General features: G+C 31.7%; 1 protein-coding gene and 1 pseudogene across 7 annotated transcripts in view; one reads left to right on the top strand and one right to left on the bottom strand.

Moving 5' to 3' along the window:
- The window catches only part of CTDSPL2 (CTD small phosphatase like 2), a 75,360-nt gene that overhangs the window by 48,430 nt on the left and 7,407 nt on the right, over positions 1–19,523 (top strand). For all 7 annotated transcript variants that reach the window (XM_039888269.1, XM_039888267.1, XM_039888270.1 and 4 more), the window contains 6 exons: positions 614–829; positions 4,434–4,512; positions 4,808–4,919; positions 6,971–7,057; positions 17,076–17,138; positions 17,243–17,322. In XM_039888269.1, the coding sequence (XP_039744203.1) occupies positions 614–829; positions 4,434–4,512; positions 4,808–4,919; positions 6,971–7,057; positions 17,076–17,138; positions 17,243–17,322 (637 nt within the window). The remainder of the gene's footprint in view (positions 1–613; positions 830–4,433; positions 4,513–4,807; positions 4,920–6,970; positions 7,058–17,075; positions 17,139–17,242; positions 17,323–19,523) is intronic.
- On the bottom strand, positions 8,238–8,356 carry LOC120581009 (uncharacterized; annotated as a pseudogene).

Raw genomic sequence — 19,523 nt, 5'->3', positions numbered from 1 at the left:
ACACCTGAAATTTACACAATGTTGTATGTTAATTATATCAATTAAAAATTAAAAAGTTCTAAATTATGACTTATTTGACTATAAATGGGTGTTTCTAAACTATTTGAACACTTAAAAATGGCAAAAAGAAACCAGTTCACAAATACTACTATAGCTTATAATAGTCTCTATTCCTTGTTATTTGAAATGTCCGAGACTCAATAAGCAATGGTGTCCTCAGCTTTGTTTCTGTTGTATTTAGTTTTTCTAAATATTTGAGTGTTTATTTTTTTATTGAAATATATTTGACATAACATTGTGTAAATTTAAGGTATACATGTTGATTTGACACATTTATGTGTTATAATATGATAGCCATTATAGCGATAATTAGCACTGCCATCATGTTGCATAATTATCTTTTTATTGGTTGAATAATTAAGTTCTAGTCTCTTAGCAGGTTTGATGATTATAATACAATCTTATTGTCTATATTCACTATACTGTGCATTAGATCTTTGGGGCTTATTTACTAATAGTTTTAAGTTCGTACCCTTAAACAACACCCATTTTATCCTCCCACCCCTGTGTGTTTTTAAATGATGATTGTGAATACACCAAATCATGATTTCAGGAACATCAGGATCCGATTCCCCAGGACAGGCAGTGGAAGCCGAAGAGATAGTAAAACAGCTTGATATGGAACAAGTGGATGAGATCACTACCAGTACTACTACATCAACTAATGGAGCAGCTTATTCAAATCAAGCAATTCAAGTGAGGCCATCAATAAATAATGGTTTAGAAGAAGCAGAAGAAACAGTTAATCGTGATATCCCACCCCTTACAGGTGAAGAAAATTCCTTTTCTTATGTAGCTTCACAAATAATTTATAAAAATACAGTATTTCATATTTTTTCTTAATAGGCAGATTAAATGCATAAGTTTTTCATCCTTGAAGTTGAAATTAAAATTTTCTCCCCCAAATTTAGTCATTTTAAAATTGAATTTTTTAAAAAAGATTGTTTTGAATGAGTTAATCATTTTACAGTTCGATTAATTGTACCAATCTTATTACTTGGAGAAATTTAACACAACCAGCAAAATATATGCTCATGTTTATGAACATACTTATTTTAATTGCACCCGTTTTAGATCCTTAGGTCTAAAGTTCCTATCTAGAGCTAATCTCATACCTTCAGATTTGTTTCATACATAAATGACGTCCCCCCAAAGGAAGCTTCTGTTCCTGGATCTCTCCTTATACCCAAACTTTACAGCCTAATTCTGGATCCTTATAAAAGCCTAACATAATTGTTCAGTTCCTGAGCCAGTTATAGAAATGTAGAAACACATGAGATCATAATTTATTACTTCTGAAGGGTTTTGGTATATACACTTATGAGGCTAAAAGATGAAATTGTGTTGTATCATGCTTAAAAGTAGAAATAAAATTGAGAATGGCTTTTTTCCCAGAGAGAGAAAAATCTTAAACTTTTTTTTTTTTTCCCCTTTTGTGTGCCAGTTATTTGAGAGAGCCTAGTACATAAGAAGTATATTTTGGTATAAGGAAGTAGAATGATGTTCTTCTCTTGACTATAACGGGCAAACTTTTTTAAAAAATCATTGAAATAGCAGAAAACATTTAAAGAAGAAAAATATAAACAATTATGAAACTTCTATACAGTACAACCCGGTAATACCAGTCTGAAGAGAAAAGCAGCATATAGTAGAGGGGTTATTTTAAATTTGTCAGATAAAAGATTAATGCCTATAATGTTAAACATAATGTTAATATCTATAATATTAAATTATAGTGTTATAATTTAAGAATAATACTGAATCTAACAAGCACATCAACATGGATTGTGCACATATTTCATTCATTCTTGGGTGGATAAGACTTCAAATGAACCTCCCTGGTTGACCTGTCATTTTACGCTGATTACTTTGCCCAGTGTTATAGACTTATTGAATGATAAAGTCCAGGGCTTTTGGCTCCCTGTTTGATATTTGTTCTGTATATTCGTGCTGCTATATAAACCTTTGTATTCATTTTTTTCTGACATCTTTGAAGATGGAGAAGGGATTTCTATAACCTTAGTGGTTTCTAGAAGGGAAAGTAAAATTTATTCCAGTAGTCTCATTCATTCATTTATTCCCCTAACATTTATTAAACACCTATTTTTTTGTGATGAGCACTGTTTATAGAAATGAGCAAGATATACTTCTTGACCTGAAGAGTCTATGATCTAATCGATGAGCCAAGTATACATGAAAATTACCATACAGTGTGGTGAGTGCTATTAAAACTAAACGAGCAAGGAAATATTACTCAGCCATGAGAAAGAATACAATATGGCCATTTGCTACAACATAGATGGACTTAGAGGATATTATGCTAAGTGAAATAAGTCACAGGAGGACAAATACCATATGATTTCACTTATATGTAAAATCCAAAAAAATGAACAAACATAACATACAAATTCATATACAGAGAACAAATGTGTGGTCACCAGATTGGAGGGGGTTTGAGAAATGGGTGGAAAAGATGGAAGAGATTAAGAAGTACAAATTGCCGGTTATTAAATAGTCATGAAGATATAAAGTATAGCAAAGAGAATATAGTCAGTAACAGTGTAATAACTGTATGGTGCCAGATGGGTATTAGACTTATCAGGATGATCACTTAGTAAGGCATGTAAATGTCTAATCATTATGTTATACATTTGGAATAATACAATGTATGTCAACTGGAATTGAAAAATAAATTTAAAACAATAAATGAGCAAAATTATGAGGTGGCACATTTCAGTTACTCTGGGAGGATCATGAGAGGATAGAAATAAAATTTTTGCTCATCTTAAAAGATGAATATGAGTGACAGAATTATTACTTTTCCCTAACTTTAGGAATGTAGTCAAAGAGCACAAGAAGGAAAGAGTCTGTCTCTGCTGTTAACTTAGCTGTGTGACTTTGGATAATTTATTTAAGCTCTCTGAAACAGTTACCTTAGCCTAAAATGGTAATAATAATTCAGAGTTTTAAGGGTTAAGAGAGATGAAGTATGAAAAATGCTTAGCATGAAGGCACTCAAATATTACCGTCTTTTCCCCTTTCTCTGAGGTTAATAGGAATTTGAAACAGAAGTGATTGAAGATACATTTTTCCATTATCCCTTTGTGCTATGAATTGTTCAATTGGCATACCATTCAATTGGCATACAATTGTTAACAAAAATTATAACAATTTTTATTGAGTTCCACTGTCTTAGTCCTTTCAGGCTACAATAACAAAATTTATTTCTCACAGTTCAGAAGACTGGGAAATCCAAGTCAAAGTGCTGGTAGAGTCAGTGTCTGGTGAGGGCCTGCTTTCTGCTTCATAGACAGCTGTCTTCTCACTGTGGCCTCAGATGGCAAGAAGTTATGTGAGCTCTCTGAAGGGCACCAATCCCATTCATGAGGGCTTCATCCTCATGACCCTAATGACCTCATGGCCGTCCAAAGGCTTCACCTCCAAACATCATCACATTGAAGATTAGGTTTCAACGTATGAAATTTGAGGGGATACAGACATTTAGTCTAGCATCCACCTTAAACTTTTATCTCCAGGGCATTACCTGATCAGCTTGTAAATTATCTTTGTCCTCTCCTTGAATTTATGTTGTAATTATTGTCTTAGAAAATTCCCAACATAATTTCCAAAGCTCTATCAATTGATACCATTTTAGCTTAAACAGAACAGATTATGTGTGATAGAATATAGAATTGCTTCTTGATTATTTTGAATTGCTTGTACATTAGAAATAATGTGTCTTCTAAAGCAAAGATTTCTATATAGAGCAGCATTTCTTAACTACTTAAGATCATAGGCAGCCTTGAGATTCCTGGAAGAATATGTGTATAACATTTTTTTCATAAATCTTCAAGGAATTTATGGACCTCTTAAAAAGTGTTCATGGGTTTCAGGTTAAAAATTAGCTTTGGATCTGTTGTCAGCACACATATATTGACTGCCTGTATGTACAAGGCACTTCGTGAAATATTAATGGCATAAGAGCACCATGAAATTTTTAGTTATATATAAGCACCATCCAGTTAGAAATTGAACTCATATAGAGTGTATTTTTCTAGTAATAATAAGTAGTGAATCTTCTGCTAGCTGTTAGGATTTTTAGTTATGCTAGCCATGATATAGCTTGCCAGTTTGTAATGGTAATTTTTTTCCTTTGGATCTGAAGTTAGAGCTACATGTTTATAAATTTGCTTTTAAAATACTGTTTAGAAATTATTTCTGTCTTATTTTTAATCTAAATAACACTTTTTAGTCCTGTGTAATCTAAAATACACAGGACTTCTGGAAAATCTTACATAAAAGCAGTAAAATATATACTTAATGAAGCATTAAATGAGTAAAAATAGCATTTTGTTTTTCACTTTATTAAATAGCACCAGTAACTCCAGATAGTGGTTATTCATCAGCCCACGCAGAGGCCACCTATGAAGAGGACTGGGAAGTATTTGACCCGTGAGTTTTGTTTTGTTTCTTTCCCTTTTGGAACAAAATGAAAGTACATGTGTGGAGGGGTAGCTGAATGGTATGCTATAAAAAGCATGTGACCTATAGGTATTAATACTTTTACTGAGTTACTGAAATACTAATTTGTGTATTTACAGTTTTACTTACATGTTTTATATGTTTGGTTTACTAGGTTAAATGTGCATTATTTAACTAAAGATTTAAAGATAGGCTGAATTTAGTAATATGACTTATGTTTATAATAAATAGAAATAATAAAATTTTCTTAAAATTTGATTTATAGCTACTATTTTATCAAACATGTTCCACCACTGACAGAAGAACAGCTAAATAGGAAACCTGCTCTTCCATTGAAAACAAGAAGCACACCAGAATTTTCACTAGTTTTAGACCTGGTAAGTATATTATTTGTAGACGTAGGAAAAGTAAAGGAGTTAAATTCCTTGTTTAAAATATTAGCCCCAAATACCTGAAAGAATACAAGTGAATTAATAGCCATACACAGTTACTATAAATATGCCTTAGGTGTTCTAAAATGAAATGTTTTTAAGTATAGTCTAATGCTAGGGTCCCCATCTTGGTTGGTTATAGGTACCTTTTGAAAATAAATTAAGCTTTTTATTTTTGTATTGAAATTAATTCTTTCACCCGTACTCCTGAGACCTTTGTGATTTTTTAAAAATCTCCCAATAAATTCTAATTTTATTCATGTCTCTATTCCACCTTTTTGGGGAGTTAGGATTATGTTTTATTGAAGGACCAAATATAATCTGGGCTTCTATGAGTTAACCTTATGCAAGACCATATTCCTTTTCCTATTATTTTTTGTGTATTATCTAATATCAGTGACTAGTATAGACTCTCAAAAGCATGATCTCGTAATGCTGACTAATAAAACCTTAAATATGCTCTGGTAGATTTAAAAATTTATATTTTAGGGCCCAGAAGAGCTTTGAAAACTACAATTTATTTTTTAGACTTTTTTATTGTTACCCTGTAATTGGAGATGTGGTTTAGTTCCTATAAAGAATTTTTTGTTATAAGAAAAATATATTTTAAATCTGAATTAGGATATACCATTCTATTTGGTGAGTTCAACCCCTTAGCCTTTGCCTAGCCAGAGATATGAGAGGCATCGAGAAGTGGTAAGTATTTAAGATGTTTAATAGAGGATAAGTAAAACAAGAAAGAAAAAATTTGAAACTGATTATGAGTAGTTTAGATTTGATGTACAAGTTAGTGGAAATACTGGAAAAGATTTGCCAGATTTTTATGTTAGGAGTTGATGGCCATACAATTTTTAATCCACTGTGAAGACAAATAGAGAATGAAAGATAAGAATTGGCTGAGTTATTTTCCAAAAGCAGATAAAGCAGAATGATCAAAATTAAATAGGCTATAGATGAAGAAGTAGTAGAATTAGGTATTCAATTGTAGGAAAGAATACTTTCTTTTAAGATTCTAAGAGAATGCCTTGAAATGTGTAGTCTGATATGCTATTAAAAGAAAATGAGGCATATCTAGAGTATTTTTTGCTCTTTGCTTCCCCAGAGTTTAACTTTAGGTTAAAAGAAACACTCCAGCTAATAAGATGTGGAATCCCAAGGTATGAATATTTGTGTTTCATTTTAATTCAACTTAAACACAACAAAAAAATTGCGGGATAGTTACTAACAGCTTTTTTTTTTTTTTAAGTGTTGTCACTATAATTGGAAGCCATGTTTTTTTTGTTTTTTTTTAATCATTTAGATTTTGAGAAATGTAAATATTTGCACATATCTTAGATTGAATGATCCTCATCCTTTTAATGAGAAAACAGTTTGGTAATCAAAGATAATAAGTCTTCATTGACTGCTAATTTAAACAATGTTTATGTCTGTCAAATATATTCAACAGATACTAAAACATCCATTTTAAAAACTGAAATTCTTTATGAAAGGTTTAAGGATAAGGTACTATATGAATAGAATATATGTATTTTTTAAATAGTAGATTCTAAACTTCCATTTGCTAATTGTAAAAAAAGTAGTATATATGTGGTTTACTTAACAGAAGGTTGGCAACTGCAGAATTCAGCAGTGATTCTTAAACTTGAGCATGCATTGGAATTACTTGAAGAGCTTATTAAAACAGATTGCGGAGCTCCTCTCTTCACCCCTGCTGAATTTCTGAATTACCGGAAGTGGAGCTAGAGAATTTGCATTTCTAACTAGTTCCCAGGTGATGTTGATGCTGCTTGCTGGTCCAGGAACCACGCCAGAGAACTAGTGACTTAGAAAATTCTATGCAAATTTCCGTATCACCCACAGTAATGTATGATAAATGTAAAATTCCATATATGAATGGGTGTTTGAATAATGTTTTTGGTGATCATGAATACATAAAATTATCATTGAAATTTTTTTTAATATCTTGGTTCATTCAATATATGTTTTTTTATTTCAAGGATGAAACACTAGTACACTGTAGTCTAAATGAGCTAGAAGATGCAGCACTTACTTTTCCAGTCCTTTTCCAAGATGTCATTTATCAGGTAATTTAAAAAAAAATTTTTTAACTTGATTTTTGGCCTGTTAGATAACATTCTGAATTAAGAAATCTTTTGTAATTTTTTTTGATGATTCTGAATTAAGAAATCTTTTGTAACTTTTTTTGATGAAGTTTAATGTATTTTTAATGGATTTTATCAATGTTTTAATGATTTGATTAACACATAGTAGCATTATGCTAAATAATTACATAAAACATTGATTTGTTACCAAAAAGATGTGAACTTTTTTACCCAGTAATCTCTGCTAGTTTTATAATCTGTTTGCCAGCAGGTGGAGGCAGGAGCACTGACATCATAGATCCCTGAGAAGAACTTGCCAGGTTAATACCTGGTGTATTTTTTTTCTCCAAAATTCGATTACTATAAAGAAAACTCATTCCTTGTTGGTCATTTTAATTTCCTTTTGTAGTAATATGGTCTATAGATTGCAGTTTGGTTGATCTACTTCATATTAATCACAGAATTCCAGGATATTCTTCTAGTTATTGCTTTCCTTAAAAATTGGGACTATAAGCATTTTTCCCTCATCTGTGTTGATGGACAAGTAACAGTGCAAAATACAAATATTTACATTTCACTGCGAATTACATTTTGTGTGTGTTGGCCATAGTTTTTACTTTCCGTGTGAGCTTTTTCCTATCATAAAATTTGAGTTAATATATGTGAATACACTTTGAAATTTGCAAGGAAAGTGCTTTTCTGTGGTGGCGGTTGTTATTTCATTAGTATTAGCTTTATAAATAATAGTTGTTGAAGAGTTGGGAAAGAGTCAGAAAGTTTGTTGAGGAAACTCAAGGATTAACTAAATAAATCCATAGAACATTTATCATGAAGATGATGAAAAGGTGTTTAATTTTGTTTATGTGTTCTTAATAGGGAGCTAGAACTTAGGTATAGTTTTATTGATACATAATAGTTATCTCTGGAGAATAAAAAAATTTCAGAATTAAATAGAAGTTTATGGTTCGGAGTCTACTTTATCTTGTAATGAGTTATACAAGGATTTACTTTAGCAGTTATTGTCAGTTCTAGTTTAATTTAGGTTTTGTAGGTATAGTAATATGTGAATACTATATTTTTTCCTTTTTATGTAAACTGATTTTAATTCTTATATGTGATTAGAGAATGAGCAAAATATACATAAAAATAAGGGATTTAAAAGTTTCTACAGCAGCTGGTATTCCTAGATGGTCTCCTATCCAAGTACTAACCAGGCCCGACCATGTTTAGCTTCCAAGATCAGACGAGATCAGGCACATTCAGGGTGGCATGGCCATAGACAGGATTTAAAAGTTTTTGTATTCTTTTTTAACAATATTATTTGATTCAAAGGAAATCTTTCTCTTAATAAGACATCTTCTGCCAAAGAGGTTGTTCTTGTTTAGTGTACTTCAAAGACAGGAGTCCTGTGGCAAATAAACCTAGTATAGCAGCAGTACCTTAGTTTGTTCTTTTTAGCTTGATAAACTTTTTTGGGGGGGGTTCAGAATTGCACTTAAAAACAATGGCTTTCAGGCTTTGAATTTGGAAAGGAAAGCTGGTATTTGAAAAATAATTATTTTGAGATGACTTGTTAAGCTTTCAGATTTGAAATTTATTTCTTACAGATGGTTTTGTTCTGTTTATGTAATTTTTAATAGTGAAATAAGAAACTTGGAAAGTGGAGGAGTTTGATTCTTCACCCTCATGAGCATTTATTTTCAGTTTGACCATAAAATTGAATTTTTTCTTACCGCTGCTACCATTTCTACTTCAATTCTCTTCTTTATAAAGTTATTATTTTCCTGTGGATCTGGGTAGTTGTCTTATTTTGAATTAAAAGCTTCTGGCAGTGATATGACCATCATACTTAGAAAATCATATGTGTAATGCATCTGTCTATGGAATTTAAAAAACTTTTTCTTATATATTTTAGTTATACTTTCTGAAACTGAAAAATAAACAATCTAGCCTAAATAAGGAGCAATGAGAAGGAAGTTTGACTCTTTCAAGTTACAGAGATGATTGCATTTTAATATACTGTGATTTAGTTACTACATCATGTACAGAGTTTAGTTCCCCTTCAGTAAATTTTTGAGGATGTCCATAGTTAATACTGGGTACATTCCCTTGGATTTCTGGATTTGGCTTGACTATTCTGTCTGCTTTTTAAAAAATAACTTCGAAGAAATCTTGGGTTAGGGTTCCCCCAGTTTTCAGACCAGCAAGCTCCCTTTAAACAGGGAATGATGTCTTTTAAACTTTCAGTGGTGTTGTCTCCATCTACTGGCAAAGAAGAAATATACACAAGGGTCTGAGATGATCTAAGAGATTTTGGAGAAACCACATTATTAGGTAAGATGTGACTTACATGTTTAACCGCTACAATATAATGTGGCCCACTTAAACGTAGAAAGCTGTAAAATACTGTATATACTCTTTAAAAATAATTTATTGAGGTAAAATTCACAACATAAAATTAACTTTTTAAGGGCTCAGTTCCATGGCATTTATCTATATACTCTGGAATATGTTAGTTTCATAACATTTATAACTCTTAAAAACTCTTAAAAAGGTAATTTTAAGATAAGATCAAATTCTTCATCTGAATCAAAGCCACTTTGTGTCCTCTTGGGACTTATTTTACTTTTGCTTTCTTTTTGTGGTAAGTTTGTTGTGATTGACTTGCATCTAATTTTAATTCCACTTGTTGCTTCTTTTTCTTTCAAAACAGTATAAATTGTCTTACATGTGTTTTAATGATCATCTGTATCAGGGATTGGTAAACTTTCTCCTATAAAGGACGGTTTGTTAATATTTTAGGTTTTGTAGTCTCTTTTGCAACTGTTTTTTCTGCCATTGTAACAGGAAAGTAGTCATAGACAGTACATAATTGAGTAAGTGTGGCTGTGTACTGATAAAATTTTATTTACAAAAATAACTAACAGTTTGGATTTGGCCGACAGGCTATAGTATGCTGACCCTTGGTCTGATAATTACGAGAGTATATACAGTAAATTTACATATTCAAATTCTAAGCAGAAGTAAGTAATCAAATGTTCATCAAAGTTCTTGTTGATATATAGAGAAATTTAAAACTAGATCCACTCTAATCTGGTTGTAGGCTTTCCTTAGTTTTTTTAGACGAAAGTTTGAGGGAAATTTAGGTGGCCACTATCACAGTTAAAGATTGCCTGACTTCATGATTTATACTCTTCTTTTGATTGATGTATAGGACTCAACTTAGTTAATGCAAGTCTTAGAATTTATGAACAGGTAGATTATTCAAGCCTCTATTTGGTACCTTGAATGTATTTGAATTCCATTTCTAGGGGATAAAAAAATACCTAAAAAATCCAAGTCAAATTAAAATTTGATGTATGTTAGTACTGATATGGATAAACAGATTATTATTTGTGTATATGGAGAAAAAGTAATTTGAAAGAAAAACTGAGATTTTTAAAATGAGGTATGGTCCTCATAAAGGCAAAGTATGTGTTTTTGACTACGTCTTTCCCGTCTCCCTTAAATTGGTACTTTTTCCATAAATCGTTACACAATTAGTTGTTGGTAAAATGTATCTATTCATAGAATGGTACAAATGCATTTGATATCTGGAAAAACAAGTGCATGATCAGTTCTAATGCACATGTTTAACCTTTATATTTAGCTTATATTGACACATTGTCAGGAAATCCATCTCGTGGTGTTACCCAGTTAAGAGGTCTCCACTGTATTTAGTTTCTGTTCCTGCAGATCCACCAATTCAAGACTCTAGGTCATCTCACTCCCTCTTCCATCCAGAAGATGACTTCTATCCACAAGCAGGACTGAATCAAAAGACAGATTTTTCACTCAGCTCTTGAGCTGAATCACCTCCTCAATGACCTTCCTCTATCTCCATCAAGAACTGGAGCTCAGTTTTTTGAAGATGTAATAGAGCTACTCAGCCCAAACGTGTCTAATTGAAGACAAAAAAAGAAGATGCCTCATATGTATCACCACAGTGCAGCCAAACGTAACTGTGTTGTCCAACTCCTCATTCTGTAAAGTATGACAGGGGCATCTGATTTTTGGCTCTGTTCACCTGTAAGACTTTAGCCTTAGTGGCTTTCTGAAGATCAGTAAAATCAACAGACTTTGGGTCAGCTGTCCAGAAATCAGATTGTGGTAAGCACTCAAGGAGAGATAGGATCCTGTAGGGAGCTACTTGCTAAAGGATGCTTTGTTTTATAGTAGAGGTTGATTTTATGGGAAAAGCTGGGGGGAGAAGTGGGTGGGAACCCTATGTTTAGCGAAGCTCAGCCTTTTCCCCATTATTATGGTATATTTTCTTGGAAACCTTACAGCCTAGGATAAATTTCCACAAGAATCTCAAATATTTTATACCACAAAACAAGAGAAGTAGAGGGTCAGTGGCTTCTCTCTCCTCTCTGCAGTCTTTTCTAGAGAAGTTAGCATTTTTGCTTCATGAAGAAAAAAGCAGTCATTTAAATGGAGTTTTGTAGTAAATACCTAATCAAGTTTTTCTTTCTCTCAAGCTCTGATTTAAATTGACAGTAACCAAGAAGCTTTTGTTTTGTTTTGACTTTCGTAAACCATAATTTTATTGTACAAAAGCAGTATGTTTATTTGTCTCTTAAATAAAACATTTGAGGTCATGGACACTTAATATTAAGTGAGGAGTAATATGTTAGCTAATTAGGAATAACATTTTGATAATTATTATCAAATAATGACCAAATATTAAAAATAACTTTAAAGTTACTTTCTTATCCTTATTAGTGTAGTTAGTCGTTGTCACTCATTTTTTCATCATAATTATTCATTATCAAGTTTTAAGTTAAAGACACGATATAGCTGAAACCTGTAGTTAGCTGCTTCTGAAAGATAAAAAAATGTATTTCATAGGGAATTCTTTGTAAATGTATCTTAAGCTTTAGAAGCAGTTTATTTAAAAAACCATGGAAAGTTCTTGTTCAACAGCTGAAATATTCTGCAAGTTTAGAAGAGGTGACAGTTCATTACTAAGCATATTAAATTAGAGGCTTCAAAGTTTAGAATTTGTTTCTAAAGGCAACATTTTTTTACTAAAAAGGTCTTTTTTTGCTTTTAAAATGACTACACTTTAATATAAACATCAGTAGTTTGTATATATACACATTTTAGTTGTTAAAATATATATATAGTGGCTAATTTTTACTTGAAAATTATTCTTCATTACTAACTTTTAGTATACCACTTATATGAATACATTAAACTTCACTTTATCCCACTTGGACTCTGTAAGAAAATTCCTTTTTAAATTTATTTCTACTTAATACAGTGTAAGGTTTTGCAGAAGCTTTTAGAGATTTGGGGCGGGGGGAGTTTGTCTTGTTTTTATTTTTATTTGTTTTGATGTTTTAGTATTTATCTCTTCATACCCAGATTGATCCACCTACAAATACTATCCCCAACAGCCATCTACCTCTTACTGGAACTGTGAGAAAGAGATGACTGTAAAATAACCCAATGGGTTATGAAGTTGAGGCCTCAGGGCCTCAGCAACCTTCTTTATGAAGGAGGTTGGGATTTTTGTCTCTGTGCTCTGGTATTGATGCTAAGAAAATGCTAAGTAAAATAGTTAGCTATCAATTGACACAATTTATTATTACTGTCCCTCTTTTTCTATCCCATAGCTTGTAGCCATGGAGCTTTCTTTCTCTTTGAGTTGAAGTTGTCCAGTTCTGACCCATAGAATCATACTCATTCCAGCAATTCTTCTTATAACTACTGAGTTTTAAATACTAAGATGATAATAGTAATAGCTATTTTTAGTCTCAATGTTCTGGGTGCTTTACATACATTAACTTATTTTATCCTCACAACCTGTAAGATAGGTACTTGTTACACCCATTTTATAGATGAAATTGAGGTGTACAGAAGGGTTTAAAAATTGGCAGAGCCACTTGTACACCTGTGGTATCTACTAATGGTAAAATCTTTCAGTTGTTTGTAACATCTCATTCTTCACATTCCCCAGTGTCAGTTTTCTACTGCTTTAAATTCTTACTGCTGATGAAATATATAACATTTACTATTTTTTTATTTAAAGGTGCCATATTTTTAAGTGGGTGAGTCCCACTGAATTTACCCTTTTTTCATACCTCCAATAGTGTAGCAGTTAAGATACAAGGATATCACGGAAAAACAATTAAAGATATTTCTTTTTGAATGTGGTAGGATCATATTATCTGCTTAAAACCATTTAGAGATATTTTTCCGGAAAAGATTCACATGTAAGATTTTTTTTTCTTAATCAGTTGCCCACAAATTGAAACTGCTTATCTTTGGGTATTTTCTTTTTCTTTTTTCATCATGCTGTTAAAGGTATCTATGATAATAGATAAAGGTTTGATAAACCAGCAGTCAGAAATGACTCAGTGTTTATAATTTGACATGCATACTTAGATATGAATTTGAATTTAGATAGACCTTATCACAAAATATTTGTAAGTTTGTAACTGGATTGCTATTTTTATGACTACTCTTACTAAATCTAGTCCTATTAACCATTTTTGGCATATTAGGACTATGTACAAAATTATAGAACATTCTCATTGTCTCGATACCAAAGAAAGGACAGGCTGACTGGTATTGTTCATATCAAGTTGTGTTAATGTTATTTAATGTTATAATGTTATTTTTTGTTATATATTTATCACTTTATAATATTTAAATTTTGGTAAAATCAGTCTACAGCAGATGGATGATACAAGATTAATCCCATTATCACTGTTTTGAAAATATTATTCCAATACAGTTTATTTTAAAAGTTTTGCATAATGAACATATTCATAAATCCCTATCTTTGGGTAGTAGTCAACCTTATTTAAGACATGTCTTCAGGTATTGTATTTTTATATACTAATTTTTTCTTATAGCATTATGCATTATTTTTAAACTTAACTTTTTTCAAAATATATTTGGTTTAGTGATAGAAGATTAAAACTATAGTGTAGATAGAGTAATTACTATATATTTGGAAGGACATACGTATACCATACTGAAATGAAACTTTTGGTCTATCTTACATTTGGGGACTGCATGGTTTTTGAAGAAGGATAGTTGGTGAAATACTAAGTAGAGAATGTAGAAAATAGGGAGTAGGCAGCTCGGGACAGGAATCTTTGTTATTAGGAGAAGAAAATGGAGTTAAGAGCATCCGTGGGATAGATTTTGAAGCATTTGGAGGCTTGCCTGTGTGTGCATCTGTACGTTAATGTATCTGTGTGACCTAACACAATAAGTGACTGTAGTCTCAAAGTGTATAATACATACCTTACAATTGTTCTTTATTTCTTTCCTGCTGGACAAGATGTAGTGCTTCTTGACTTCTATAAATTTCTGCTTTAATAGATCCATCCAAATGACTTAGACCGTGCTGATCTTATGGCTCTATTTCTATTTTTCTTTCTGAGATTTTGCCTTTGCAGTACATGGCAGTACCTCTAGTAGTCCCAGTCCTACTCCTGCTCACTGTTACTTTGTACCTTTCTCACTAAACACCCCAAATTCTTGCTTAGATCTTTTAATCCTGAAACACCTTCTTGTTCCAATGGTGACTGTTGTGAGAATAGGAACTTTTACAGTCAACAGTTACTATATTCTATTCTCATGGTAAAGAAGCAGTCTAGTAGCAATATTGCCCCATCTTCAGTGCCACCTTTCATCCCAGTAAATAAGCATATTTTGAAAGTAATGTCAAATTTAAGAAGTGTTTTATATTTAAATATAGTCAAAGTAGTCTAATGCCTACTGAAGTTACAGTTTTGACCTAATCTGGAATTCACTGTGTAAGAAGTTGGAAAACATCACCTTTGTACAGTGTTCCACTTCCTATGCTTGGATAATATTGTTAAAATAGAAGTATTCCTCTACAATAGAAGTGTGTTAGTGTTCAGAGGAAATAAATTACAGAGGCCCTTCTTCTCTTCGTTTACGGTATGGAGCAGGTGATAACAGGGATATTGAAAACAATTATACATACGCAAAAATGAAATAGTTTTGATTATTAAGTGCATGTAAGTGATAAACCATCTTAGCAACAAACAAAAGGCTCTTGTGATTCATAGTTTATCATCCTCGAGATGAGGTAATTTAAAAAAGTATTGGCAGAATTGATGTGTTTTTTTCTTATAACCAGTCTATTTTGAAAAGACCCATAGTTAATAAAAAAAATGATTTTGCCAGTCAAGGTAGTAATATATCTGAAATCTATCAGTTACTTGGATTACCAAACAAACAAGGTGTGTGGTTTTCAGTCAAGACCACAAACTGCACCAAATGTTTCAGGATGAAAATGTTAAAATTAATTAGCAACTCTAGTTAATTTTTTAGTACCGCATCCTAAATGATAGTGATTGAATACTGAGGATTGGTTATTTTTATTTCCCAGAGTTTGGGGGGCAGAGGGCGTCTGTGGCTTATTTTGTTTTTGACTAGTCAAGAAATTAAGATAAAATGCCTAATAGGATTAAAAACACGTAAACTTATCATTCTAGCCCAGAGGTGAGGTTAGAGTGATAGTATTAACATGTTAACAATTGTTCAAAATTTGTCTTCCACGAGTGATCAGTTCTTAAGGAAATTCAGTAGTTGTCCTTGTGTAGTGTTGTAGGCTTGTCTCTCTCTGTGTCTTTATTGCTATATTAACTTATGGCAGTTCTATTTCTTCTGCTTACTATATATTTGGCATTATCTTATTGCCCTTTGGGCTTTGGAAATTGCAAAGATGGGTAGTACATAGTTCCTACCTCCTAGAATTCTTTGCATGATTTCTCTTCTGCCCTAAAACATTCCTAGAGCTAGATTTTTATCCTGAGGGCATTTTTATATGCATGTGTATTGATGACAATCTCCATGAAGCCTAGCTTTTGAATTTGCTGCCATCACAGTTTTTTAATCTGAATCCAGTGAATCTGGTACATAGTTGTTTGACAGATATTTGTTGTTCGTGGTAGTTGAAGTTAATAATCACCTTTGGAGTACAAAATTTTCTTTTTATTAAATTTTGTCACAAAAGGAATATAATGTAAAAGAATAAAAATCTTTTGTAAATCAGCTTAGTGGTTCTCATGACATACATATCTGTGCTTTTTAAATATTGGACTATATTACAAGAGCTAGATTAAATGTAGGCAAAAAGATAGACACAGAAATAAGAAAATAATGTATATAAGGCAGTTCTTTGGGTAACTGTTGTTTGACTATTACATTTTCTACCTCAAGTAGCCCGGTAGTGCTAATTTATTTTATTTATTTTTTTTTTATTTTTTAAGCGAGGCAACCCTTGGTTGACCTCACAGATTGCAAGGACCTTTTCATCTTATAATCCCTTTTTATTATTTTTTATTATTATTATTATTTTTATGCCTATACCGGTAGTGCTAATTGAAATACTACATCCGAATCAGTAAATGTAGAACAATAACATCATTTCTGAAAAATTCCAGGTATTTAAACCCACCAATCCAAACATCTCTTTCTTGAACATTACTTACCATAATAGAAATTTAAAGTAAAGGTATTCTTATGTAATTGTTGAGAAGAAATTCTGAGTAATTATTGAGGAAGGTCATTGAGACAGGTCAGCTAGACATGGACACACAGCCTGCCTAATAATTGGATGGATGCTACCTGGCTGGAAGATGGAGCTGATTGGTGGATCAAAATCTCAGAGGGAAATCTTATATTTTTAGTTTAAATGTTTATTAAAATTATATTCCATGAACTATTGTATGCTGCTGTTTATTAAAAAGTAAAATGATCACCAATGATTATTATTACCCTACCAAAAGGTTGTTGTAAGTGGTTTTTGGTATGTGAAATATATTTGGTTGAGTGATATTTAGGAAACTCAATTTTTTTAAAAATATGAACTTTATAATATATCCAACGTTAGAACACAACGTATCTTAAATAAGTTGTTTGTATTTTATATATTTATTTGCTGAAACCTATCTTTGTATTTCTTCAGGTTTATGTAAGATTAAGGCCATTCTTCAGGGAATTCCTGGAACGAATGTCTCAGATGTATGAGGTAAGCATACATTAGCTAATTACATAAATATTTTTATTTTATTCAATATAGTACCCATATTTAGATCATGTATAATGATTACTTCTTTTCCCCTGAATTTGTAGATCATTCTTTTTACTGCTTCTAAGAAGGTGTATGCAGACAAGTTACTGAACATACTAGACCCTAAAAAGCAACTGGTCAGGTAAATTCAACTAAGAAATAGTGGAAATGTCTGTCACACTGATCTATGAAATTACTATGATTATATTTAATTTTCATGGCCATTTTCATTTGGCTGCATATATAGAGATTTGTTGTGTTGAATGGTGGAAATAAATGAACTTTTTAAGCCCCAAAATTCTTTAAGAGTTCCTAATGATAGAACTCTGGACAGACGTTCTTTAAAGGATACAAAAATCAAATGTATTTATTTATTGTTACATCCATATCCTCACTTCGTTTGGGACTGTGGGGAGAGTGGGGGTATGTGGAATTTTTCACTGTGTGCATGATATTTCACTTCCTTATGTCTCTGAGATAATGCATGTTATGTCACCTTTTTAATGGCATAGAGAAATAAAAGTTAATTTTAACAGAAGGGATCAAATTAAACTTTGCTTTTTTTAAGAGCAAATTTATCTTCCATTGAAAGAAAATGTTAACATGAATTTAACTGGAAATTGCAGTTGGCTTAGTCATTCAGGTTATCCTGATCTGCACTCAGTTCATTGTGTGTGTCCTGAGCCAGCAGATGAATTTTGTTCCTGATCAGGTGGGGAGTGTCTTGGGTAATTTTAAAACATTTTGAAAATTAGTTCAATAAGATATTAAGACTGCTGCAGTCTTGCTGCATCATGTAAGATGTATGAGTTAATCTTTTGGGTTTTTGACCAAGAGCTGAGAGAGATGCCACGAAAGGCTTGTAATAGCTTTCAGAGCTAGGTATTCATTTACTTGAATACGTTCTCCTATTTTGTCTTTATGGAAAATCTTTAATTTCTACTGTTACTAGTAACTTTATTATCAAGTGTTTACAACTATGCTGGAAGGCTTTTCCTAATGCCCACTTTTAGGAGATTTTCTTTCTTGTAAATAGAACTGTTTTGTTTTGTTTTTTTTAAATCTAAATGATTAAAATTTGTCCTAGTTAGTTTCCATTTTATCTTTCATATAAGCAAGCTTCAGACATACAAAATAGGAAATATTTTCTTTTCATAAAAGCATATTATAATTCTCATTTTACCTAACTTTAACAAAAGTATACAAATGATTTTATTCTGATCATTTCATTCATTAATGAAGATTTCTATTCAGTACCTCCAAAATTCCAGGGAACAGTGGTGACCAACACAAACCCTTCCTCTCTTGGAACTTCCATTTTACTGGAAGAGAAATCGTAGTCAAACTAGTTTTCTAAAATTTTATTTAGGAGTTTCAATTTGTTTTATCTTGTTGCTTTTTGAAAAACTTAAAAACTTTTGAACACTATATTGAATTCATTAGAGGGCAATAGGAAATTATCTATGTTGGTGATAAGGTGGACTTAGAAATTCCTATGATCTCTGAATCCTTTGAGTCCAAATGCAAATTTGATGACTAGCAAAAGTAATTTCTTCCTAAAACTGCAAATACATGCTATTGACCCTCAGATTTCTTAATAACTGGAGAGGTTTTAGTATAAATTAATTAAAGTAACTGTTAGTATCCACATATATATTCAGTTGTCTCTGGTCTCAGGTGATTTTGCTGCTACTGGGAAAGCATCAATAGTGACTTACATGTACATGCTTTACCTGCCTCTCCAATTTCCTTATATCTCTAAATGTTTATGCAGATAAAATACAGAATCTTATTTGGGCCCAACCAGGACCTATATTTTCCAAGTTGGATTGTCTAAACCTTTTAGAGGTAGATGATCATTAATTTAAAGTATGCTTTATAATAAGGGGGAAAGAACTATTTATTTATATTAACATTTTGTCTGGTTGTAAAATTCTTATTCTGCCATCACCACTGGTACTGATACTTATAAGGTTGAGTTTTGGGGGCTTTTGTTATCATTAGAGATATGACAGATTTTATTGGTAGAAAATGCCCCTTGAAATTGCATGATTAAAAATGCAGGTATGAGTAGGCCTTAACTCCTCAGTGGGATTAAGACACAAGGAAGCCAAACTACCAAATTATTAATATATACAAATGGAGTGTTTCAAAGTGATCTGTATCAATTATTAGCAATATTCAGAGACTAAAATTTTAAGTGCTAAGTGAAGATTATTTAATTATTACAGTATATAAGTATTATAAAATTTTTAATAGCTTTTAAAAATGATAATTTTTCCATTTAGTATCTATCATTGGTGAAACATCAGTTTATATTTGTTATACTTAAATCTGAATTTA

Source organism: Pteropus medius, unplaced genomic scaffold (assembly GCF_902729225.1).
Source record: "Pteropus medius unplaced genomic scaffold, Ma_sr-lr_union100, whole genome shotgun sequence".
Lineage (NCBI taxonomy): Eukaryota > Metazoa > Chordata > Mammalia > Chiroptera > Pteropodidae > Pteropus > Pteropus medius.
This window is presented reverse-complemented; position numbering and strand designations above follow the sequence as displayed.